Raw genomic sequence first — 27,668 nt, forward strand, 5'->3', positions numbered from 1 at the left:
AAACGTGTCATGTGACGTCCTGTTTGCCATGGAGACGCCATGCTGGATTTGGTGATTAGTTGAGTTTCAAGGTCCCCCTTGAAACAGGGGTGACGGGAATCCAGGCCAGATTTAAACCACGTGCGAGCTGAATATGGCCCATGGGCCGTAGTTTGTCCAGCGCAGTACTAGCCACTCACCCCACCCGCAGTGTGACGTTACACCTGCACAACTGTCCACCCTCTGCATTACAATGGAACGTGTAGCCTGCTGGCCCACTATGTGTCTGTACAGCCTTAGCCCAGCGATGTCTAAGGAGAAGTCAGAAGACATCTAGCACGTGTATGGGCCTTAAAGGAGAACTGTAGTGAGAGGTATATGGAGGCTGCCATATTGATTTCCTTTTAAACCATACCAGTTGCCTGGCAGCCCTGCTGAGCTATTTGACTGCAGTAGCGTGAATCACACCAGAAACAAGCATGCAGCTAATCTTGTCAGATCTGACAAAAATGTCAGAAACACCTGATCTGCTGCATGCCTGTTCAGGGTTTGTGATTAATACTATTAGAGACAGAATCAGTGGAACAGCCAGGCAACTGGTATTTCTTAAAAGGAAATATGGCTGCCTCCATATACCTCACTACAGTTCTCTTTTAAGGCTACATTCATGGTGCGCTGCGACATAACAACATGTTAACATGCATCACTACTGAAAACTGAATGGTAACGGTGTGCTGAATCTACACAACGGGCTGTGATGCAATGCAGATAACGTTTGTTTCAACTTTCATGTTCTGCTTCTACAGGAATCGCAAAGGCCACTGAACGTAGCTTACCGAGTACAGCTAGAAGATTTTAGTGAGTTTTGAAGACTTTATGCTCTTGTATCTGGGAGGTGTGGAAAAGGTGTTCAGAAACCAAAATGTAACTTATTTGTGAGATAAGATAATGCCAGAGTCACAGTTTTGCTTAAGTGAGAATAAGAACCACACCACAAAGCACTTGCATCAGGCTAGGAGCACACTAGGAAGCACATAAAACCAGGAGTTCTGCATTTCGGGGGGGGGGGGCTATAAGTGAACATCTGTGGTTACCCACAGTGCAACGCTACTGAACATGCAATTAATCTCTTTTCGCCCCTGCAAGCATCCAGAACGGCTGGTGTATAGCAAGCCTATAGCTATAAATATTACACAGCCACACCAGTCCCACATGTAGACAGCCTGTTTTGGACTTTTGGTCCTCAGTACATAGCAGGGATTGATAAGGCTGTATGAAATAGGGCTTGGACCAGTACAACAGAGTAACCAAGCAGCTCAGGGTGACCCAAACCACTAGGAATGTATAGGGGGATAAAAGATTATGTGCGTTTTACATGCGGCTCATAGACTAAGCAAAAACCGCTAGCAATTCTGCTTAGTGCGCTCCTAGCCTTCGAGCCCATTGTGTAAAGTTGGCTTTTACACCTACTGAATGTATCGCTGCAGAAATAAATATGAGGCACATTAACATTCTTGCATGAGAAGACATCATATAAAACTATTTATTCATAAATATTTTCCAAAATGAAAATAGGTTACGAAAAATATTTTAAACCAGCTTTCCATACCATTAATTCCATCGGTACAGATAAGTGTATCGAGGATGGGAGAAGGGGGGTAAGTGGCAGGGAGAGAAAAAAAAAATTAAAAAACACTTTAAATCTTGATGCACTTTGTTATCAAAACAAAAAGATCCAGTATCTGCCAAAAAGGACAAAAATGATAGAAAACAAAAAGTAGTTTTTTTTGTTTCAAAGAGGAAAAAACAAAAACAAATGGCAGCCAGTAGAAACCCCTCTGGGTAGAGAGATAAGATCTTCCCGCCTGCAGAAACACCCACGAGGGGAAGAATAGCTTTTTTCCTTCCTCTTGCAAAGACTTTTATGCACTTTGTTCATTTTGTTTTTAACTTTTAAACCAAATACATTAAAAAATTGACAGTCGCCACTTGCTGTCCTTTTAGCCTGCAGAAGAGTGAAGAGGGCGTTACGGATGTAAGGTGTAGCACGGCGTCATCCTCCTCGCCACCTCCACAATCGGATTCCACTTTTTATAGAAGTTTGTAACTGCATGCATTAAAGTGTCCAAATTTTCCCTCCTCCCAACTCTTCATGGGAATGAGACCGAAGAGAAGTCTTCTGCCCCTCCCCTCTTTTCCCCGTGTTGCTGTTTGCCCGTGTAAAACTGGAAGGCTAGATGTGATGGAGAAAAACGTCATTGTAAGTCACGGTCTTCCAGGTAACGGTACTCAAAAGTGAACCCTTCCTTCTTCCGCTGGCCCCATTTTTCATAGTCAAAGTAGATATAAGTCCCCTGTAGACAAAAACAGAACACAGTGTAAAAAACTCAGATAAAATGTTCGTTTCCTGGCATAACTTCACATTTAGAAAGCTTAGTTTGTGAATATGAATGATACTGGGTAAATGTGACCCCAGGTCTTGCTCCCAATGCACACACAGTATTTTGATCATATCTCAGATTTTAATTGCAATGTAAATCTTGTTCTGTTCCCACTAGTGCTACATTCACTGTATGCTGCATTTCCGGTGCAACTGCATCTGTCCCAATCAGTACAATTGGCGGCTTGTTCATACCACAAAAGCTTTTTCTAAACACTTGTGAGTTGAAAACGTAATGCTGTGTGGTCTCACTTGAGCAAGAATTTAAATAAAAAAATATCACCCCTAAGCATTACATTAGCAAGAGCATGTAAAAAGCTCTTGCAGTGTGAACCAGCCGAGTGGAAATTTACAAGTAGACATTACTTTTTTCTGTGCACTTTGCAGAGGGAACGAGGCCTTAGGAAAAAAATGAAATAATGCACGTGGAAAGGCAATTCAAAATTTAGCTGTCATACTAAACTAAAGGATCCAGTCCAATTTTGCAAGATTTGAGACCTTTGAGTTTAACCTCCCTGGCGGTACGCAGTTTCAGTGGTTTCGTCCGTGGAAGTGATTTCTTGAATAAAACTTGTTGTAAACCTTGTAGCTAGAACTAGGCTAGCTACCTGTGTCCCCCAAGTCCACCCGCACCCTTCTGAACTCACCCCCCCCCCCCCCGATCGGAGGCGCTTATATTCACCCAGCCGTGATCCTACGAGACCCACAGCCTCCCCAATCAGCTGGGGGGCGGTACGTATAATGGCGGTGATCGGCGCAGAGCGGAGGGACTTGGGGACACAGGTAGCTAGCCTAGTGCTAGCTACAGGTTTACAACAAGTTTTATTCAAAAAATCCTCCCGGGGCCATGTAATACTCTGCAGCGGCTACCCCAATTGTAGGTCTGGGTTACCGCCAGGAGGGTTAAGAAGTCCGCTCCAAATCATATCAGTGTTGTGCGATTAAAGGAGACACTTGCTTTAACACTGTATAGCTGAGCCATTCCAACTTCACATATGCAGTTTATATAAAAACATTGTCCATATACAGTACATCGCCCTCACCGATAAAAACATTGTGCAAACAATACGGTGACAACAATAAACTGAGTTTTAAGGTTTGGGGGGGGGGGAAGAAAAAGTTAGAAAAATAAACTGACACTAGATGTGGATGGTGGCGTGTCCCCACACCACTGGTTCTACTGAAACGTGCACACTGGGAGAAACATCCATAAACCGTGTAAAAGCAGAAACCGAAACAAACTGTACCTTTATTGTGGTCCTATGGGTACAGATGTGGTATGCAGTGGCGGTGGGAGGAGCCCGATAGCTGTTTCGCGTAAATTTTCTTCAGAGGCTAATGCAACCTCCGAAGAAGCAAATTTACGTGAAACAGCCGCCAGTCTCCCCCACTGCACACCACTTTGTACCCATAGGACCACAATAAAGGTACCGTTAGAACAGTGTAAAGGAGAAACAGTGGCACTGAATCAAAGGTTTGGTGTCTACAAAACAGCAGTATCAGTTTACAAATAAAATCTTAAGCACAGGTTTACTTTAAAGACCAGTATACATCCAATTTTGCCACTTTAGTTATGGGGGCCAAAAGATTGTGAATACTATGAACAGCTTATGTAGGCAAGTTCTCATACTAGGAATGTAGTAGAGCGGTCCAGTAATTGGCCAATTAAAGTTGAATGAGCATACCAGGTTTCAAAATAAAGAGGAGCACTGACCCCTAGCATACCAGAAGTACTATCTATGCAAGATACTACTGCATGCTCCAAATGCACAGATCTATAAAGTAAATGTTAACACCTATGATTCAACTGCTTGAAAGCAACAACTGTCAATGGAACTGCCCCTCGTGTTGGGCAGGGATGAGCGCAACATTTTACTAGCATGCAAATCTCTGGTCCAAGCTGCATGCAAGGTGGTGTTAGCATATCTTAGATTTGCATTTAGCAACAGTGGAGCTTTACTTTAGTTGAACACCATGGCAGAGATCTAAATATGCTCCATAATTAGCCAATATTAATATCTACTGCATATATTATCTATGGCATAGCCAAGAAATGACAGGTGCCTATGTACCAAAAAATGATTGCTGTGCTGAACCTTTTTAAACAGCGTGATAAGCCAAGCAGCAGCCACATATAAAGACTTCGGCAGGCCATTTACAAATCTAGAATAATTTTTGCTGCAGGACCAACATAAAAACGTTAAGCGTATTCTGCATACTAAGCTGATAAGGTATAAGTCAGATCTGAGGCTGGGCTTCAGTGATTGCTTGTTACACTGCAACCCTCATACTGTCCAATACACCGACATCCCAGACGTTGCACAAGAAGGCCTCGCTTCCACTAGGCATTTTGTTCGCTCACACACACACAAAAAAAAAAAAAAAGGAAATTATGCATCAAATTTTAAAGCCTACGTTAGGGCCAGTTTACACTACCTCTTGCATTGGGTTAAATTTTAAACACAATGTACAGCATGTACATTGATATGCAAATCATTGGACTAGAATCAATACACCTGCTGAATGCTAAAAATGCACCGCAGTGTTTTGTACTGTGACCCTGGTTATTACAGCACACAATGCACTGCTGCATGCATTTATAGCATACAGCTCATGTGCTGCAATTCCATTCAAAATGACATGGCATTTGGGCAACCAGCAAAAAGAAAATGGACCCTGCTGCTTTTTTAGACAATGTGCATTTGTCTATTACAATGCACTGCTGTTGAAAACTTGTGCATTTATTAATGTATAAACATGCCTAGCAGGCGCAGGAAACTGCTTAAGTGCGCTGTAGATACCAAATCCCTGTGAGATTAAATGCCCTGCTTTGGCTTATTCAATGCAGTAAATAGGGTCAGTGTCACAACATATCCCTCGTGTGAACAAACACCAACAGCATCACAAACCTGTTCAAACTCATCAGTTATTGTCTTGGGCTCTTCGTGCCTCTGAAACCACATCATGTATTTGGTGTGAAACCTCCAAGACTGCTTCTTCAATGCCTTAGCAGCTAAATACTGTGCTTTAGTGCCCTGGAACATAAGAGGAAAAACATGGGCAGTTAAGTTTGTCAATCATGCTGAAAATCAAGTGAAATGCAACTTAAGCATAATTTGCTTTCTCCGAGTTGAGAACGTCAGAACAATGCTAGGTTTCTACAGCACTTTTTGCTCCCAATACTACATTTGCACCACTAATGGTCAGAGTACGCATGCAGCAAGACAAAACTGTTTATAATATGCACTCTAACATTACATACATTTGTTGAAAAATTAGCAGAAAGTTCTTGTTCCCTATAATGCACTGATAGGCACATTCTGCTCACTGTATAGCACACTGAAGGGAATAAACTATTAATGCAGGGCTGTGGAGTCGGTACAAAAATCCACCGACTCCTCAGGTTAGGATTCCTCCGACTCCTCTAATTTGCATATTACAATCTTGTTGATATAAAGTATGTAACATGAAATGCAGCTCTTAAAGTGACACTGAAGCGAAAAAAAAATGATGATATGATGATTTGTATGTGTAGTACAGCTAAGAAATAAAACATTAAGATCAGATACATCAGTCTAATTGTTTCCAGTACAGGAAGAGTTGAGAAACTCCAGTTATCTCTATGCAAAAAAGCTATTAAGCTCTCCGACTAACTTGGTCGTGGAGAGGGCTGTTATCTGACTTTTATTATCTCAACTGTAATTGAACTGTTTACTTTTCCTCTGCTAGAGGAGAGTTCATTACTTCACAGATTGCTCTGAAAGACTCATTTTGAATGCTGAGTGTTGTGTAATCTGCACATATTATTGAATAATGCAATGTTAGAAAAAACACTATATACCTGAAAATAAAAGTATGAGAATATTTTTTTTGCTGCTAATCTTCTAGTAATTATTCATAGTACACAACCTATTCATTAGATCATATTTTTTTTCGCTTCAGTGTCTCTTTAACTGCCAATGCTTAGGAATTTTAAAAGACAACTGAAGTGAGAGGGATATGGAGGCTGAAGTTTATTCCCTTTTAAACAATTCCAGTTACCTGGATAGCTAGTGGATCTTCTGCCTCGAATACTTTTAGTCAGACTAAAACTAGTCCTTAGTAAGAGTAGTTGAAGACAGGAACAACGAACATCTATCAGGCCCTAGGCAATATAACTGTGGGTACATGGAAGAGTGATGTGCAGGTCCTCTGCAGGAGAATGAGGCAATTCTTCCTCTATTACACATTCTTCGGGTACAATCTGAACCAGGTTTATGGGTGACAGACAACACCACTGTGTTCAATGTGCACAACATTCTCAGTGGATTCCCTGCAGCTCTGTGGGAAGTGCATATGTAGAGTATAGTACTACTGTGTAACAAAGTAAACCTGAGACAGATTAAAGTTTTATATATACCTGGGGCTTCCTCCAGCCCCCTTCAGGCCAATCAGTCCCTCGCTGTCCACCACCACCTGGATCTTCTGCTTTGGGTCCAGCTACTTGAGCCAGTCTGGCGTAGCGCATGCACACTCCGCCGCTGGGAGTGTACTACACCTGCACAGCACTATTGAGCATGTGGCCGGGTGCAGAACGCTTCTGGCTGTGGAAGCGGCACACGGCCGTACTGCGCTTACTGGCTGAATTACCAGGACTCATAGCAGAAGATCCAGGTGGCGGAGGAGGATAGTGAGGGACTGATTAGCCTGAAGGGGCTGGAGGAAGCCCCAGGTATTTATTAAAAAGAAAAAACCCCACACTTTTCATCCATCTCAGGTACCCTTTAATTAGTGCATACATTTGCATAAACCAGCATCAGCGCAGAATTCTTTCCATCTCATTGACCATCTTAGTGACAGCTACACATCAGGCTTTATTCTTACAGCATAGATGTGGATAGAGATAGAGAGATATAGATACACACACGAGATTTCTGTGTACACATATATACACAGTCGCAATCAGATATGTATAGCTGACTTTAAAAATATGGGGACTGCTTTATTAAAACTATTTTGAATTAGCAACAAATTAGTATTTTGGATCTCTGGCCAGGCAACTAAACACCCTCCTTGTTCAAAGGGTTAAACAATCCTCGTTCAACCCTTTCCCCTCCAGTTTTTATAAAATCATTGGCATTATCCTACCTGCAACAAGAAACTATTTCCCAGTTGTCACTTACATTTTCATCATACAAACTACAGAGGCTGTGGGAAAGGTAAATGCTGTGCTACATTTAAGTAGTGAGGAAGAAGGTCGCAACTGATGAAACTGTAGCCAGCATTATACATATCTGACTGTCTTAGCATCATAGAAATGAGGCAGGAAGGGTAAGCTTTGTATGTTCTGTGAAAGATTGGTTGATGCGCCCCTTCCTCACTTGGGTGTTTGGATAGGGGATGAGTTTGAACAGTTGTTAGACTACCAGATTCAGCTTTGAATTGCAGTCACACGAAGCCAGTTTTGCAAACAGCACAAACCAGGTATTAAACAAAAACAAACCAGAAGGCTGTTGTAGGGCTTAGGGCCTTACTGGTCTTGTAACTAGAGACTGCTCATACTTAGCAAGAATAGAGGGGTGGCCGTACCCTATAACTGGCTTAGCATACCTCCAGATAGTAGAAAATGAAGAACAGCGTTTCTGTAGAAAGTCGTTGATAGAATTCCACCGTATCTGAATGCGGTGGCGGCATCTGATGGTGATACTGAGGTGTTGGACACGGATTCCGTGGGAGATATTGCCTGGAAAAAAAAAAAAAAAAAGGAAGTTCACATGGAAGTCCAAACACCTAATTTACAAAAAAACTTCGCAGTTAAAATGAATTTTCTAAACAGACTCCTGACCGCAGTAATTGAACTCTACACCCAGTTTATGGCAGCTTATTCCTGCCAGGGTGTAGCTTAATTATTGCACCAAACAGACCCACCACTACCTCATTGCTGCAGGCCATTCTGCTGGCAGAGCTTTGTAAGCTGGTCAGGAGCAGATTTCATTTGCTCCTGACCATGTGATCACTTTGAGCCAATCTCATTGGCTCATAGTCACAGGGTCAGGAGCCAATGGAATCAACTGACCAGCTCAAGGCTCTGCTGTTATATCAATGGCAGAGCGAGTGGCCTGCAGCGGCCAGTCCATGCGGCGAGACATCCTTTTTTTGGTACCAGCAGTATCTGGTCCTTAAGGGGCCAGAGACTGCTTAAAGTTAACCTGAGAGGGTACACTAGTGCTAATTTATGCTTACCTCGGGCTTCCTTCAGCCCCATGGCTTCCCTCTCTGTCCTCGGCCCCTCCGCTCTGCCGCTGCGATTCCCGGTAATCTGGGCAGTCATGGCCTTCTGCGCATGCGTGGATCGGCCGCGCACGAACCTTTCGTGGCGCTCATCCCCCAGAACGGTCTGCACCTGTGCAGTAGTACTGCGCAGGCACAGAACACTCCAGGGTGGTGGGGCGTGTGTGCGGAGAGCATGAGCAGAAGCCCTAAACTGGTGGCAACTGACCAGATTACAGAGAGTCGTAGTGCCAGAATGGAGGGGCTGAAGAGGACTGTATAGGAAGCCAGGGTGCTTATGGGGCTGGAGGAAGCCCCGAGTATAAATTAGTGGTAGTGTACCATATCTGGCACAAAAGCAGAAGTTTGACCAAAAAAAAAAAAAAAAAAAAAAAAAAAAAAAAACTTTGCATGATCCCTATACTACATACCCACACCTTACATTTCCCTCATCTGAAATAATGGTTTGTGATCATCTCAGGTGACAATATAGGGCAAGTACAGGTGTGCCTAATGGTTGCCTTCCTTCAGCAATTTGATTGCTCTTGTCTAGCGGCTATAATATTGCTTGCTCTCCATATAAAAAGAAACTACGATCGGTCAAGCTTTAGCTCACACCATGTGTGACGTGCAAATTTTTTTATAGGCCCAAATTCTAAAACTACTAACAAAAAAAAACAAAAACAGACACTTACAGAAAGTTTTGTATGAAACGTATTACTGTGCACACTCCTGGCATCTCCTGTATGCTCATCTGTATCCACGTGGTAATGTACAGCAACAGATATGCATGGCAGCAACCTGCTTAGGGGGGCCACCCTATCCCTCCCAAGGTGTAAGTGGCTTGGGGCAAGACTGAAACCATGGTAACTGGAAATGCCAACAGGATTCCCTTGGATTTAAAGAGGAACTCCAGTGAAAATAATGTAATAAAGTGCTTCATTTTTACAATAATTATGTATAAATGATTTAGTCAGTGTTTGCCCATTGTAGAATCTTTTAAATCGCTGATTTACATTCTGACATTACATGGTGACATTTTTACTGTTGGCAGGTGATGTAGCTGCTGCATGCTTTTTTGGCAGTTGTAAACCGCTATTTCCCACAATGCAACAAGGTTCACAGAGTTTGTGGGTTGGGGTTTCACCACAATATCAGTCATACAGCGCCCCCTAATGGTCCGTTTGTGAAAAGGAATAGATTTCTCATGTAAAAGTGGGTATCAGCTACTGATTGGGATAAAGTTCAATTCTTGGTCGGAGTTTCTCTTTAAAGAGAAACTCCGACCAAGAATTGAACTTTATCCCAATCAGTAGCTGATACCCACTTTTACATGAGAAAAATAATGATTTTCACAGACCATCAGGGGGCGCTGTATGACTGATTTTGTGCTGAAACCCCTCCCACAAGAGGCTCTGGTACCATACGGTACTCCTGGCAAACTGCCACAATGTAATAATGTTCAGACAGGAAATAGCTGCTTACAGCTGTCTGTAACGGCCAGACCAGCTAGAAACAGCTACATAATCTGCCCACAGTAACAATGTCACCATGTAATACATGTCAGAATGTGAATCTGGGAGAGGAAAGATTTTACAATGAGCAAACACTGACTAAATCATGTATACATAATTATTGTAAAAATGAAGCACTTTTTTTATTACATTATTTTCACTGGAGTTCCTCTTTAAAGTCATCCCCATGTTGATGAAATCTATTCCATTCTCTATAATTGCAGTATAGCCTGTAAACAAGCAACTGGCTTTGAAAAGAATAAATATCCTGCTTAGTTTAGAACTGTTAAACAGCCATGTAATTGGCCCCACCCTCAAAACCACATGCAACAGAAAATGTTATGTAGCTGACAGCAGCGAGTTACCGTACACCAGCTGCTGCAGTCTAAATTTCTATTGTTCCTGTGCTGCTCCTGCTACCACTGAAAATCATTCTGGTGTGAATATGTATTAGATGTAAAGTGAACCCAAGGAGAGTATGATATAAAAGGCTGCTATATTTCCTTTTATACAGTACCAGTTGCCTGGCAGCCCTGCTGATCCATTTGGCTGCAGAAGTGGCGGAATCTCACCAGAAAGCATGCAGTTAATTTTGTCAGTTCTGACAATATTGTCAGAAACACCTGATCTGCATATGCTTGTTCAGGGTCTGTGGTAGAGACAGGATCAGCAGGACAGTCAAGCCACTGGGATTGCTTAAAAAAGGAAATTATATCCATTACACTCTCACCTAGGGGTGCATTTCATAGGGAACCTTAGCTGAGAATGATATGGATTTTTCCTTTTAAAATACCAGTTGCCTGACTCTCCTACTGATCCTGTGTCCAATACTTTTAACCACCGCCCATCAACAAGCCTGCAGATCAGGTGCTCTGACTGAAGTCAGACTGGATTAGTTGCATGCTTGCTTCAATGTGCGATTCAGCCACTACCGCAGCCAAAGAGATCAGCAGGACTGACAAGCAACTGGTATTGTTTAAAACATCCATATTCCTCAGTTAAGGTTCCCTTTTAAGTCTAAACGAGCTATAAAAATGCTCAGAACCCTTTAAAGCACTACACTGTCTGCACAGAGTTTGTATGTTCTTCCCATGTCTGTATGGGTTTCCTGCGGGCACTCTGTTTTCCTCCCACATCCCAAAAACACAGATCAGTTAGTTAATTGGCTCCCCCCTAAAAAAATGGCTCTAGACTACAATACATGCACTACATGATACATACAGAGACATATGGATATGGTAGGATTAGATTGTGAGCCCCTCTGAAGGACAGCTAAGTGACAAGACAATATACTCTGTACAGTGCTGCAGAAGATGGTGCTAAATACCCTAGGTACACTAGGGTGTCAAACTCACGTAAGAAGCCAAAATCTAAAACAGTAATGCTGGGGATACACGGTACGTTTCTGTACCGTGTATCGACCAGCTGATCCGGCCAGCTGATAATATTCAGCTGGCCCGATCATGCCGCTCGACCCACGCCCGCCCGATTCCCGCCGGCGGACAATGGCAGGGAATAGAGCGGTGATAAGGAAGCGCCGGCTGGACAAGCAGGGATGCGCCGGCATCGAGCCGCTGGCTCGATTCGGCGCATAAAACGAGCCGTGTATGCCCGCCATAAGTCACAGGCCAAATTGTTCATTAAGCTTCAACATTTATTAAACAGTCAAAATAGGTGGCATAAGTACAGTGATTAAGGGAGACCCACTCCTCCCCTTTCTGTAAAGTAGCAGTTTAATATTTACCTGCTCCATTTCTACTTCAACCTTCCAGACAACCTCATGCTCTGTCCTGCATACCTCTGACTCCAAATGCTTGTCATGTGATCAGAAGCTGGAGGTATGGAAGCACAGAGTGACCGCCAGACAAGAGACGATGTAGCGCTGGAGCAGGTACTGGCAAATATGACACTGCTCCAGTGCACTACTCTGCAATGTTGGGGAGGAGGGGGGTTGGGAAGAGTAGGTTTAGATGGGAAGGCAGTGTGCTGTTAATGATGCATTTGAAGCTTGAGGGCCACACAATGGTAAGGATGGCTGCATTTGTCCCACAGGCCTAGAGTGACACCTGTGCTCTATAGATTACCGTACATACTCAAGCCAAATTTTTAACCCCCCCAAAAGTAGGCCACAAGCTGGGGGGTACACATTGCCGCTACAGGAAGCCACTCTATGGCTTCCTCCGTCATCACACAGCAGCCGCCGTGGGGGGAGCTGCTGTGAATTATTTACACGCCCCGTGCAGGAGACAGAGGGGAATATTGGAAGCCGCGCGGGTAAGGAAATAGCAGCGGTAGCCATGGGGGGGGGCACTACCTACACATACTGGAGCGCTATATGGGGCACGATACTAGCCATACTGGGGCACACTGGGGAAGGGGGGGGGGGTGAAATCACGCACCCAGCATTTCCTACCCCCGGCTTATATGAGGGTCAATCATTTTTTCCTGGTTTTTCAGGTAAAAGCTTGCTTGTGAGTATATACGGTATATTTCATGGCTTCCTGGCAGGGATTGCCCGTCTTCATAACCAAGTGTACTGAAACCCAGGGGGGGGGGGGGGGGATGCGAGTGGTACATTTGTCCTAGAGTAGAATGCATTTGTAGAGGTCTTCCTATGTAGCTACCAGTCATCTGTGTAAACCTCTTTATGTACACATTTTATAGATCGTATTAAAGCCTTATAAGAAGATGCATTAACAGTCCCTCCAACATAAATTAACAGGTTCTGCTGCTTTCTACCCCATTTTGCAGGAATACAAAGAGTACAGGAATACAAATACAGAGTCCAGAGTGTCACAGAGCTCAGTGAACAACCTCCGCTCCCAGAAGTCATACGTTCTATGGAGAAGTACTGGGAAACAGTCAAAAACTGAACATGAAAACCTTACGTCATTTCACTACTACGTAGGGATGGTCAATGAGATGCACATAATTAGGATTATGCAAATTATGCAGTTTAAAAACAACAACAAAAACAGACCAATCAAATCCTGTCGAGGTGGAATTTGAACATTTTCTAGCTGCTTATATTTGTGTATTTCAGCATCAACTCGGATTTGCATCTCGTTGACCATCCCTACGCCTGGCTGCTGAATTATAATACAAAAAAGTGGTTTAGCACAAAGGGAAACTCCACTCCAGTTACCTCCCGTACACTGCTGTGGCATACCGTATTCTTTCTGAATCTGATGGGTGTGGCATATGATGCCAAGCGGCCTCTTCCATTGCTTGCTGGTAAAGCTGATCTGTGGTGTGAGGGACTGGACCCAAGGGACACACTCCCAGTGAAAGAGGGATGTTCACCTCAGTAAGCTGTGTTGAAGGCTGGCTGGCTGGCGGCTGTGCCGTGGCTGTAATGATAAGAATTTCTGTACAGAGTAAAAAAAATAAAGGTGTTACAGCACTGCAAATTAATAGGGAGAGTAGTATGCATACATGCATAAGGAACAACAACAAGTAAAAACTCAATTTGCCTGTATGAAAGCGCCAATTAACCCTTTGTGGACCGACGTAGTTGAAATCTACGTAATGCTTGTGGCTGTAAGCCTCAGACACGACAGATTACGCGGTAGAGACCGCTTAATTGGCATTAATCAGGAGCCGCGCCAGTTGGCTCCTGATCACTATGATCACCGGTGATCATAGTGATCACAATGTAAACTCACTCACCCTCCCTGTTCTTTTGATCACAGCTCCTAACTGTGCCCTTAGACATCCAGCACTGTACTGACTGAAGTAGGAGTCCTGGCTTGATGAGGTGGAGCCACTAACCCACCAGGGATAATGTTTAGAGCAGGGGGACCACTTGGCCACCAGAGATTCTACTGCATATTAAAGGATGGGGCCAGGCACTAGAGATTGTGCTGGTCTTTAAAGTGAACCCGAGGTGAGGGTGATCTGGAGGCTGACATATTTACTTTTAAACAATATCATTGATGCCTTTACTAAAAAAATAGGCCAAGTCCTCACAAAAAATAAAGTAACTCACCACCAGCACAACAGTTCAGTAGTTAACCATGCACACTAATGGTACACAAGTACATATAAGCAGTAGTTCAACTGCATCCTGCAGAGTCCACAGTATGGGAATGTTCAGCAGAGTGATATGTGGATTTAAACTAGCCTAATCTTACTCTATAGGAACTAGGACTACCATAACTAAATGGCTGCACCTTAGTCCCAGCTCTGGAGAGATGCCTAGCAGAGGAGTATGAACATGCATTTCCTATGGAACCCTTTGAATACTAGAGGCTAGTTCATATGGGCTTTATTGTACACATTCTCTTTACCCCTCTCAGGTATGTGAATAGCAGGCACTGGATCTTCTAAGCTTGTTCCAATAGCTGCCCGTTCTGCCATGGATTTCAGGGTACTGAGGGGTTCCGGTGCCTACAGAAGAAAAAAAAAAAAGTTTTACAAATCCCATGCCAATTGCTTTAAGTATGAATACTACATCCTTTAAAAGAACATTTTAAGACCCTGTACTAGAAAAAAAATAGAGATCTCAAATAATTCAACTGCAGCATCAGGAGTTGTGGTGTCCAGGTCTTCTTGCCATCTTGATCCGCTTACAAGTACTGAGAATGTCTGTACACGACAATAGATTTGTCGTGGCAGGTGACGCGCTTGGCTCAGGAATTTCTGATCTTTGATTAAACGGGCTTCTCTATGCTACTGTATAATAAAGTTATGTTTTAACTCATACATTAGAAGTGTTTCAGGAGTGAATAGTCTAAGAAACTAAAGAATAACACCTGCTGCACCAATTTATATGGCCTCAGAAAACCTCCATCTTCCTGCTTACTACACCACTCTCCTTGCCAGCCTAATGCTGGGTACACACGTTGCAATTTCCCGCTCTATCGATTCGATTATTTCCAACATGTTCGACTGGGTTTCGATGGATACAGCCGTCGATTTTGCATACTTAATATGCAAAATCGACGGCTGTATCCATCGAAATCCGAACGAACATGTTGGAAAGAATCGAATCAAACCAATCAATTCCGCGGGAAATCACAACGTGTGTACCCAGCATAAAGCTATACTGTACAACAGAAGTTTGGTTTCAGTTGACAAAGCAATACCTGCCTGCCTGTGACTAACCTAGAAATGGTTCAGATTGAGAGCAGACAGGTGTAGGTCCCAGGAGGATCTTTGAACTAGAGCAGTTTTTTTTTTCCTTACTTGAACACACCTTAATTATTGCCATGTAGAAATATGAAATGGAGAGCGAGTTAAAATCACCCAATGCAGATAATTAAGGGCACCTGATGAGTTACTTTATAACGAAGTAGGGTGGTCCCCAGATGTGGCAGCGCACGAGTATTAGTGAAGCAAACAGTGTTAAGAAGCAGTGAAGTGGAGTATTTTCGTGCAGCAGCCGACCACACACTGAGGACAGCACATAGGGAGGAGCCAACTGAGGCTACCTGAATGGGGGAGCGCCGCTACATAAAACCGCTGTTTTACAAGTCATTTTAGGCGAGTACAATACCCTTTTATACTATTAAATAGCTTTACAGTATTATGCCAGAGGTTTCTGAGGTTATATATGGCCATGAATGGAACATTAAAGGTTGAATAGGAAGTGGATGGCATCTGATCGTGGAGATTGGGGCTGTACTGGGAATATCGACCTTGGTGGTCATCACATCTGGTGAGTGGCTTCTGATGTGGTGGAGGTGTCCTGTGATAGGCGGCGGCCCTTGATACATCTGCAGAAGTAAAAGTACTTTATGTTGTGGGACTCCAGTGGTATTACATTTAAATTTGAGTGGTGCCTGTACTGGGTAGGAATGATCAGCGATAGTCTGCTACTGATGAGCCTTCTCTTTTCAATAGTAGTACAAAACTCTACAATACTAGGGATGATCAATAATATGCAAATGTTTCAGTTTATGCAAATATATGCACCTTGAAAATTTGATTGAAACGCAGGTTTAAATTTATTGGTCATCAAAAATTTGCATCAACGCAAAAATATTATTCATCCCTAGTATTATAGAGTATTGAACTGTACAATTGAAAAGAGAAGGCTCATCAGCGGCAAACTGACTAGGGTGCAAACAGACAGTGTGCATTAACGTATTTTGGTTCCTGGACGTAGAAACTACGTCCAGGAGCCATGCGCGCTACCGCGCGATCCCGCGGCCGATCGCGCGTGCGCTCTCCCGGCCGCGGATTCGGTAGCCAGGCAATCAGTGAATCGGGCTATGGTGCCCGATCACTGATTGCTCTCCCCCGCTGAAAAAGCGACAGCTTCTCTCGGAAGCTGTGCTCTGGCTGTTCCCTCCCCGATGCGTCACTCTAAGCGTGTGTTACGCTTAGAGTGACGTCATGTAAACAAACTCATGGCCGCCATCTTGTGGCCAATAAGTAATACTACAACTGAAAGTACAAAAAAAAAAAATTACCACACATTTACATTATAAATCTATTGTTTACCTCCCACCCTCCCAAAACTACCCAAATAAAATGTTTACTATAAAAAAAAACCATTACAATAAAAAAAAAAAAAAAAAAGTAAATATTTACCTAAGGGTCTAAACTTTTTAAATATCAATGTAAAGATGAAATATTTCTATATTTTTTTTTTTTTAAACTTGTAAATAGTGATAGATGCAAAATGGAAAAATGCACCTTTATTTCCAAATAAAATATCGTCGCCATACATTGTGATAGGGACATAATTTTAACTGTGTAATAACCGGGACATATGGGCAAATATAATACGTGAGTTAATTATGGAGGCATGTATTTTAAAACTATAATGGCTGAAAACTGAGAAATAATGAATTTTTCCATTTTTTTCTTATTCTTCCTGTTAAAATGCATTTACAGTAAAGTGGCTCTTAGCAAAATGTACCTCCCAAAGAAAGCCTAATTGGTGGCGGAAAAACAAGATATAGATCAGTTCATTGTGATAAGTAGTGATAAAGTTATAGGCTAATGAATGGGAGGTGAACATTTCTCACGTGAAAACGACAGAACGCGTGTGGGTTAAGGGGCCCATACACTCAGCCAATTTTCTGGACGATCAATCATAATCGATCGGTCGATTGCAAATCGGTTGACCGATTGGCGGCCGATTTCGATCGATTTCAATCGATCTGGCAGGGTGAAAAATCTAGGTCAATCTGTAGATTGCTTACTTTGCATTGGCCATAATGGAAATCTGGTGGCAAAAAAATATGCCATCAGATCGATTTTCAATAGATTTCAAACTGAAATCTATTGGGACTTCTAATCCTAGTAAAAAATGTTCCTAAACACATCAGATAAGAAATCTGATCTATCTGCTGCTAATCTAACAAGTGTATGGCCACCTTTAGACATGGTGTACTGTTAGCATCCCTAAAGGTGGCCATACACTGGCCCGATTCGCCGCCATTTCGACAGCAGATTCGATCACTGGGATCGAATCTGCTGCCAATCGTTCACGCAACACGCCGAATTTCGATCCTTTTCGTCCGTTCCCATCGATCGCTCCGTGCGGAAAATTAGCGTCGATCGCCCGCGGGTAGGGAGCGTGTCGCTAGTGGCGTTCGAGTGCCCGACAACCGACGCAATAGAGCCGCATACATTACCTGCTCCGCCGGCACGTCTACGCCCGGTCACCGCTGCTCCGTGTCCGCGCTGGTCTCCGGCATGCTTCAGTTCCTCCGGCCCTGCAGGAAGTTTAAACAGTAGAGGGCGCTCTACTGTTTAAACTTCCTGCCGGGCAGGAAGAAGTAAAGCATGCTGGGGCCGGAGACCAGAGCAGAGACGGAGCAGCGGTGACCTGGGGACTGGAGTCGCGCCGGCGGAGCAGGTAATGTATGCGGGCGGGGGGGAGCGGCGGCAGCACCACCACCACCGATTGTGAACGGTTTCAGGCTGAAATCGGTTCACAATTTGTTTGCAGTAAAGGTAGCCATACGATGTCTCTCTGATCAGATTCGATAAGATAGGGATCTGTCAGTTGGTCAAATCTGATGGCAAATCGAACAGTGTATGGCTACCTTAACTAGTCCATTCTCAGACGAATGGCTGATAAGTTATTTGAATACAAAATCAGTCATGCGCCTCATTCATAGGATCATAAAAAAACCTAAATAAATACTCCACTGGTTACCTTGATCTCCGCTGTGGAGCTGAACTGAGGTGGGCCATTTGATAGCGTTTGGCTGGGTTTGGGGTCACTGAAGTTTTGTGTTGGCGAACTTGGAGAGATTACATTTAAAGATATTAACAAACTGGACCCAGTGCTGATACTACTGCTGCTGGATGGCTGGGAGACAATGTTTGTTTCTTTCCTGAAAAGACAAAGAATGAGATGTAATAAACTGCAGCAAAGTATACAAAGTAGAAACAAGCTATAAGATTCACTGTTCCCAACTATCATGAGCCAACTGCTTGTGAATGCCCAGTGCATAAAGCATGTACAAATAATCCATGGCCACTCCAAGAGCTGTCCAATGCTGGTGTTTGTTTGAAGTGATTAATTTCTTATAGTCTTTGAAAGTTTAATCGGCCAGAGAGCCCCCTAAAGTCAGACATCTGCCTTACAGAGGCCTTATCTACAATTTAAACGTGTCTGGTACACTTTAAACTAAAGATATGATGATACTTACCCGGGGCTTCCTCCAGCCCCACGCCGTCCTCCCGCGGTCTGCCGATCAGCCCAATTAACCGGCCCAGTCGGGTCTTCTGCGCATGCGCAGTAGACCAGGACAGAAGTGACAGTCTGGCTGAATGGCAGACTGCGGGAGGACGGTGTGGGACTCAGACGAGCTTATGCAGCTGGAGGAAGCCCCAGGTATGTATCAAATCTTTAGAAGTTAACATCCGGTTTCCTTGAAATCTCACACTTGGGCATGAAACTCACATGCAAAATAACAGTTTTGAGCAGTGATCTGTTCAAATTTCTTCCATGCTAATCATATTTTTGCCCTTTTCTGCTGATTACATCACTATTACTCAGTATTCTCCCCAGAATTTTTTTTCCTGCTGGGTGGCATGACGAAGTAGCCAGGTGGGGTGTGACAGGTGAATGAAGGGCTAGTGCGCAACTCTGCTTACAGCATAGGATGACAGCCAGGTGCTAACCAAAACTAGCCAGGTGGTACACCCAGCTAAAAGAGCCTGGGGAGAACACTGGATTCTGTATACTGCCAGTCTAAATAAAAGAATAAGTGACGTAATCCACTGCAACAGGCTTCCTCCTCCCCTCTTATCCTGTGTCAGTGATCCAAGCATGGTAGTCAGCATGAAGACTGCTGTGTAGAACCGATAATTGGCCTCTATTCATAATGAATTACTTGCAGTAACAGTGAAAATCCAAAGAATGAAATATGACCATGTCCACATTCAGTTTCCACCTGAAATTTCCGTTTGCGGAAAAAGTGTGGTAAAAAAAAAAATGCATAGTTTCATCCTTAATTACCAATTTCTTTTCTTTTTTTTTATCACCTGTAAAGTACTTGCTGCTGTTTCTCACTTGACTAAAACAAAAGAAAAAAAGCACTCGTATGGTATAGATATGGTGTAGGGCCATATCCACGACAGGTCTCACCTCCTTAAAAGGAAACCAGAGACGGCAAACTTGCATACATACCTGGGGCTTCCTCCAGGTATGCACGGCTCTGCGTCAGACTGGCCGTGACTGGTAGAAGTTACGGGACCAGGTACTGACAACATAGAAGGCTGAGGACGGCGGCGTGAGAGCAACCCGTGTGCATGGGGCTGGAGGAAGCTCCAGGTATGTATAAAACTTTAAATTAGTCTCTGATACACTTTAACATCACGCTTGATCACCACAACTAGGGAGACTATCCAGCTCCTGCCATACGCTGATTTTTCACTTCACATCCAGCAACATGGAGTTTAGAGAGCTTTTTGAGCTATGTTTGCTAAACTAGAATTTTTCCACAGAAAAAGATGTTTTCTGCACTTTAAACAGTTTAACAACTTTTCAAGCTATTTCAGCACCTTTACTGACCTTTACTCACATGCAGAGAAAAAATGAATGGGGTGGAGAATGTCGGTTACCGATGTCTGTAATTAGTTCCCTTTAGATGTGCTTATTTGGATTGTAGCATACAGAAGAGCTCCCTCTGGTGGCTGCAGCACATCTGGGTTGCACAGTAGTGAAAACCTCAGAGACCTAGATACAGCTTTCTGCCTGCCTGCTGACCTGCTACATGCTGGTAAGTCAAACCTACCGAGCAGGTATTAGTGATTTGAGGCATGATTGTTCAGAAAAAATTACCAAACTTCTGCCTCATGAGGGAAAACGTCAGTGAATTTGGGTGGGTGGGGTTCGGGGTAGAGAAAAAAAAAAAAAAAAAAAAAAAAAAAAAAAGGTGTAAGATACCGGTTGAGGTATTTTACCGAAGACATTTTTACTGACCTGCCCTTTGTGAATAGAGCCCAATGAGATTTTTTTGGCAGATTTACTGCCAGATTAATTATTTCAAACATGTCTGATCTGCGTTCCGATCAAATTTCTGTTCACTTCTATGGAAAAAAACCTATTGGAATTCAGATTGGACAAGTTGGGATTTTTTTGGGCAGAATTACTGCCAGATTATTTTCATCGTGTGTACCAGACATTAGGCCACCCCACAATGCCAGCAACTAAAAGGTTCTAGCATTGTAATATTAGTGTCCACGCAGGTTATGCAAATTGTGATGCAGAGAAAAGATGAGCTGCAGCTATGAGCTATGACAGAACACATTATGGTTCCTGCTACCATACAGATTAACGTTCAGATCATAAGCGGAACATGCAATGTTCTAGACAACATCAGCAAGATATATACAAACACATCATTCAATAGCCATTACATTATCTACTTTCCTTAGATCAACAGAACAGGTCAGCATTTCCAAATAACCAATACAAAAAACAGCCCTATATTTCTTCTTCCTGACACCATTGAAAAGGTATAAAGTAGGAGCAAATAAAAACCTATTTCTCATTAGACAGTGTAGGACAGTAAACAATCAATGGTAAATTAATGTAATACCTCTAGCTATGCCTTAACTGAAATGTCCACACAATCACTTTGGGTGTGGGTACACTTTAAGCTCTGCCTGCTGCACCCGATCACCATTAATATGCAGAAACTTGTAAAGCGAGTAGAAGGCTTTTAGACTTCGTGCAATAAAACCAGCCCAAGCAGAAGCAAATTGAAATTCAACAAGCCAGGGATTATTTTTGCTCTATGGACAGATTTCCCTGGCCTGGATCACTACGCAGGACTGATCAGATTTGAAATTAAGCAATTCATACTTTTTAGTTTGACCAATCAGCTTTCTGGTAATTTAAATCATTTCTGAACCTCATTAGCTCATTGCAAAGGTAATTCCAGTTCTTGAGAGATTGCAATTTTTAAATAGACTTGTACTGTAGTTAGTGATCTGAATACAGCAGATTAGTTTACCCTGTTACAAGTGTTACTTCCCTGGAGTGACAGGAACTTTGCATATGGATAATCAGAGTGGGGCAGCCTATTGATACTGCTCAGCTGGATTCATCAGCTGTCAGATTTGTCTCCAAACCTGGATTAGTAGAGCTCATCAATGTAATGCTAGTAACTCTGGCTTGTATGCAGCTTGGAAATGCAATGACTGATTGATGGCTCAATTCCAAGTCGCATACAATTAAAATTAAAATCTACATGCTAGAATTGTTTGCATTTCATCAACCAGCTTCACAGATTAACCCTGTGTAATGTTCTGGTTCTACCCACGGAAACATTGCTTCCTTGGAAGAGATAATCACATCGCACAACCTCACCATTTGATTTTCAGGAAGGATTTGCGATAAAAAAAACTAAAACGCATACAATTTTAAATCCTAAACGCAGCCAGTGTGTACAGGCCCTAACACTGCATAGCATCAAACTGCAAAGGAACAAATGGTTTAGGCTACTATAAGTTTTAAATTCCCTTGTGATCTGGCAGGTAATGAGAAGGTTTATTTATTGTATTTATATTGCGCCAACATATTACGCAGCGCTGGACATTAGTTTATGTTACAGACAATATTTAGGGGTGACATACAGCAATACATGAAAACCAGATCACGCAGCACAGTAGGAGTACAAGGTAATGCTTAGTCACTGGATGGGAGCATGGGGATTAGGCAAGTCAAGTTCAGTCAGATACATAGGATGGGTGTACAGTAATGGAGGTGCATGAACAGGTAGGAGAAGGATGAGGACCCTGCCCGAAGGTTTACAATCTAAATTAAAAAAACAAAACAAACAAAAAAAAAAACAGACCTGCCAGATTTTTGCTTTTGTTGTTTTTTTTTAAGAGACAACAAACAAGACATACAAGGCAAAAGGAGATAAGAAAACAAAACAAAAACACACAGGAAAGACACACGGTGACACAGCTTAATACTTACGCAGTGTTTGTTGGTGGATTGTGAATCACAGACTGGCTTGATTGCGACTGACTGGCATTACTAAGTGCAGTATCTGCTGAGTTTTCTGCTACTACGGAGCTGTAACCTGGGGGAAGGAGAGTAGGAATGGTAAGTGGTAAGACTTCCATGGTTCCTACTTGTAGAGTATAGGTCACATTTCTCTCGCACTGAACACTGTGCAGCTAGCACACAAAGCACTCTGATCACACTGAAGGCTTGGAAGGTGAATGCTCATTAAGCTGACTATTTCAACCTGCAAGGGAAGGGTGTGGTCACCTGGGGGTGGGGTTGCCTCTAGGTAGAGGTCAATGAGATGCTAAATTCCAGCCCTCATGCAAATTTTATGCAAATCACATAAGCCTGGAATTGGGCTAATTAAATGCACTTTATGCCGATTTGAATACTCCTTATCTATTCCAAACTGCATATAATCAGCATTAAATCTGGGAGAATTTAAACAAGAGAAAAAAGTATGTAACTTTTCTCATAAGGTATATTTAAGAGGTAATTAACGTGGTAAGAACATTATTAAACAGATGACGTTTCAGACCTTCTAGGGTTCTAAATCATAGCTTATTGCATTAAATGTGCATGCAAGCTGGAAATATTAGCATCTCATGGAGTATCTCTAATCAGAATCTGAAGATAAAACCCATCCTGGCCACAATGAAATCTAGTTTTAGCCCCACTTAGGGCCGGTTCACAATCGGAGTGCAAACTAGGGTCGCAATGGCGATTTTGCCACAATTTTCAACAGAACAAGAATCAACGCAATAAATCGCCCCCAAGCGCTGCATACAGTGTATTTGCGATTTATGAAAATTGCAAACGCTGCAGTGAGAATTTTCCCATAGGGATACATTAGCAACATTGCCGACTATACCAAGTGTGAACCAGCCCTTTCCGTTTTCTCTCAGAAACCTTATCTGCCACCACAAGAGCTCAGCATTTTCTCCATTTCCAAATATTTGCATATTATCCTGTCAAGCATTCCCTGTAGCGCCGGTGGCGTCACAATACACACATTAGCTTCGGTCTGTTCAGCTTCCCTCACCTCAAAAAACAAGGTGCAAAATAAGGATACCCCTTGTCACTGCTCAAACAGGTGCCATCCGCCAGACTGCCGCCACTTCATTTGCGTGGATACTGGTGCTGACATGGCTCTGTTAGTGCACACATTTTAAGGCTGAAACCCACTAGGAATCGGTGCAGCACTTTAAGGGCTTGTTCACACTGCAGGAGTTTTTCGCCTTTTTTCACCCGCCTGCAGTTTTTAAAAACGCCCCCTGACCGCATGGACAATACATGTCTATGAGAAGGCTCATTTCAGTGCGCTGTGCGGCTAGGAAAGCGGTGCTTGTACCATTTTTTGGGCGATTCCGCCTCAATGGAAAGTAAACGTGCATTAAGGCGATTGCGTTCCCGTTCTGAAGAATAAATACATGGTATTTATTATTTTCTGGGTCAAAGAGTTCACTTCCTGACTTGCGTCAGGGAGTGAATTACAAAACTGCTCTGGAAGAAAATGCTTAGAAAACTGCTAAGCACAGAAACGAATTGCCCACCCAAGCGCCGGACATCGGAAAAAAATACACCTCAAAAAACGCCCAACGCGAATGGAACGCAATGTGAACAAGGCCTCAAAAGCATACCAGAGATTAAACTGTTTGGAGAACCGGGGAGCAGGCATATACTACTACCTGTCCTGATGCCCACTGCTTCCCCCGTTCTCCTCTCTGCCTACGTAGCTCACCTAAAATCCCCTCGGGATCCTCTTCCGGATCTTCATGCTCTTTCTGGGACAGTAAGTATTCGGGTACTTTTACTCTATGCACATTCAACTTTGCTGCACTGGAATTGTATGTGCGCACATCATGTGGTAAAGACACAGCATGATGTGCAGCATTCCCATGGAATGCCAAAACATGCCACTAACACACAGATGTGAACGTACCACTGCAATAGAATTGCATCTTGGTGCAATGTGATTGTATTGCCCATTGTCCCACACCACAATGGGTGTGGAGTGAAAGGACCCTTCGTGACAGAGCTTCAGCACAGAAATTAGGCAACTGCCATCGTTTATAAGAGAGTTGGGATGGCAGCCTCCATGTTTCTCTCACTTTAGGTTCTCTTTAAGAGAGTCTGAAGCGAGAATAAATCTCGCTTCAGACCTCATAGATAGCAGGGGCATGTGTGCCCCTGCTAAAACGCCGCTATCCCGCGGCTAAACGGAGGTCCCTGATCCCCCAAATCCCCTCCGTGCAGTGGGGGATTACTTCCTGTTTGAGGCAGGGCTAACCGTCGCAGCCCTGCCTCACGCGCGTCTATCAGACGCATATCTCCGCCTCTCCCCCGTCCCTCTCAGTCTTCCTTCACTGAGAGGGGTGGGGGAGAGGCGGCGATGCGCCGCTGATAGACGCGACTGGAGGCAAGGCTGCGGCCGTTAGCTCTGCCTCCAGGAGGAGCAAATTCCACGACCAAGTTGGTCGTGGATTTTGCAAGGGGGGATTTGGGGGTGAAGGGACCCCCGTTTAGCCTCGGGATAGCGGCGTTTTAGCAGGGGCACACATGCTCCTGCTAACTATGAGCTCTGAAGCGAGATTTATTCTCGCTTCAGAGTCTCTTTAAGTGTAGCCCATGCTGCCATGTGAATCTATGTCTGGCTGTTGATGGAGATAGACTTGGGCACCTTCCTCTCTTATGAAGCCACTTCCTTTGGCAAACTGCAATTGCCTTCTAATCCTATTACTAATATAACGTGACAGCTGGCCTTTGAGAGTAATTTGGCAAAGGGGAAGTTGCAGGCACAATTATCGACTTGTCAGAAGTACAACAAGGCATGCATGGTGGTCTCTGTGCACAGACAATCCAGGCACAGGCCTGGAGCGCCATTCAGTACAGAGGGTGCCATTGTGAGATTCCCTAAACAAGGCATCAGCTGATCCACTTCACACAATCCTGCTGGCAGTGCACCGCACAGTGCTGCTGCTTTTACTAGGATGGACTTGCCGCCCGCCCCACCTCTTTCCCAGCTACAGTTTGAAGACATGTCTCTCTCCAGGTCAGGAGTGAGTCATGTGTAGCAGCAGGGTGAGTCCAGAGGGGCAACTTCTGTACAGCTGCCTCTACAGAAGTTAGTGCAGGGAATCTCGTGGAGTTAGCAATGCACAGAAGCCAGGCATGTACTAGTGAAAAAGATTTTCAATTGAAGGCTGGGACCTGGTGCAATGCTTTACTTTCTCCTTCACTAAAGACGTCCGCTGATCTGTACTCACTGGCTGCTGTAACACCAAACTGAATATGCCTATCAGAATGATTAACGCTCATCATCGATTTGATTATTATAATCTAATCTGGTAAATGCATGCCCGAGTGACGATGCAACCAATTTCGGGCCAAAATCGGTTGCATATGCTGCAAGATGTAGCGCTGGCAGTGAGTAAATGTGCACGTATGTGTGTTCACACACTACCTGTCCTGTGTCGTGGTGCCAAACGTCTTCCGAATCCACTGCTCTTTCATTAGCCCCATACACACTGCCAGCGCATAGCACGTTTGTGCCAGCAGCATGTATGGGGCTTATGAAGAGTGGCAGATTTGGAACACGGACGGGCACCGCAACACCGGACAGGTCATAAATGCACACATACGTGCACATTTACGCACTAGGGAATTGCAGGCGAGGCATGTAGCGGACTAGGCTGATTTCCAAGAGATTTCATGCTAAAATCGATCGGGAACCAGTCTGCGGTGTATGGGCAGCTGACAGATCTCTCTCTAATCAGAGAGAGATTTGTCTCTTGGTCGAATCTGACCATCATCGCCTGATGTACGGGCACCTTCAGTGACAGGATGACAGACGCACCGAGGGAGCCCCCAATTTCTATTAAAGAGACTCTGTAACAAAATTTTCAGCCTTATTTCTTCTATCCTATAAGTTCTTATACTTGTTCTAATGTGATCTGTCACACTAGTTGCACAGTGGCTGTATTATCTCTGTTATATAATCTAATCATCTTTCCTTTGTCAGCTTTGTCGGCTCAGGCAGGAATGTGCTGCTCTGCTGTGATAGGTAGAAGTTCTACACATCCTCTCCATGTCCCCTCCAGGCTCTGTGTGAGTCACAGACTGAGCTTCTTTAACCACTTCACAACGGAGGGGTTTTACCCCTGAAGCACCAGCGCGATTTGTACATTGCAGCGCTGCTTCCATTGATTTTTTTACTGTGATATGATTGGTTATTGGGGACTGGGGTCCCCATAACCAATCATTGCACTGCAGAGCGGGGGTGTGTGCACGCACGCGCGGGGGCGCGCGATCGCGCACTGCACGTTTGTTTACATTTCTTTGTTATCAATGGAGACTGCTTCTGTTTGAAGCAGTCTCCATTGTGTCCGCAATCGGCGCGTCTAATTGGATTTAGGAACGCTTGTTCCTAACATCCAATTAGTCACCTGCTGTGCTGGCTGGCTGGAGTGTGCGCACGAGGTCCCCGCCCACTCCCAGCCAGTAAACAAACAAGTGCGCCTTTCTCCGTCCCTGGGGGTGAAGCGGTGCGCAGAGGGACGGAGAAATTTAGCACTGGGGGGGTAAAGTGGTTAAGCCTATCACATGCTGGTTAGCAGCCATGTTTTTTGTTTGTAAAAACTGCCTAAAACTGGCAATTACAAGCCAGGATTGCAGCAGGGAGTGGCAGAAACAGCAAAGAGGGGCCCAGGAGAACATAATGAATAGATTGGTATGCTTTTTATTGTAAGAATTTTAGAGTACAGATTCTCTTTAAGATAAACTGAATACTTCCTGGTCTCACCTGCCCATGCCTCTGATAAGGGTCTCTGTTATCTTCAGTGTACTTCTCTCTCTCTCCCTCCTTCCTCATGTATCTCTACCCCGCTACCTTCTCTTTACCAGCAAAGAACAAGACAAGACAAATAACATTTATATTGCGCTTTTCTCCTTGCGGACTCAAAGCGCCAGAGCAGAGCAGCAGCCACTAGGGCGCGCTCTATTGGCAGTAGCAGTGTAAGGGAGACTTGCCAAAGGTCTCTTCTGAATTAGTGCT

General features: G+C 43.8%; 1 protein-coding gene across 12 annotated transcripts in view; it reads right to left on the bottom strand.

Moving 5' to 3' along the window:
* Positions 1–1,498: 1,498 nt before the first annotated feature.
* Positions 1,499–27,668, bottom strand: part of CNOT3 (CCR4-NOT transcription complex subunit 3) — a 123,438-nt gene continuing 97,268 nt past the window's right edge. For 9 of the 12 annotated variants that reach the window (XM_068241231.1, XM_068241229.1, XM_068241235.1 and 6 more), the window contains 7 exons: positions 22,583–22,688; positions 18,299–18,479; positions 14,472–14,571; positions 13,328–13,550; positions 8,009–8,141; positions 5,329–5,454; positions 1,499–2,333 (listed from right to left, as the gene is read on the bottom strand). In XM_068241231.1, coding sequence (XP_068097332.1) covers positions 2,235–2,333; positions 5,329–5,454; positions 8,009–8,141; positions 13,328–13,550; positions 14,472–14,571; positions 18,299–18,479; positions 22,583–22,688 — 968 coding nt within the window. In that variant the 3' untranslated portion in view covers positions 1,499–2,234. The remainder of the gene's footprint in view (positions 2,334–5,328; positions 5,455–8,008; positions 8,142–13,327; positions 13,551–14,471; positions 14,572–18,298; positions 18,480–22,582; positions 22,689–27,668) is intronic. The other 3 variants (XM_068241239.1, XM_068241237.1, XM_068241236.1) reach the window with 1 other exon arrangement.

The sequence above is a fragment of the Hyperolius riggenbachi genome, chromosome 6 (genome assembly GCF_040937935.1).
Source record: "Hyperolius riggenbachi isolate aHypRig1 chromosome 6, aHypRig1.pri, whole genome shotgun sequence".
Taxonomy (NCBI): Eukaryota; Metazoa; Chordata; class Amphibia; order Anura; family Hyperoliidae; genus Hyperolius; species Hyperolius riggenbachi.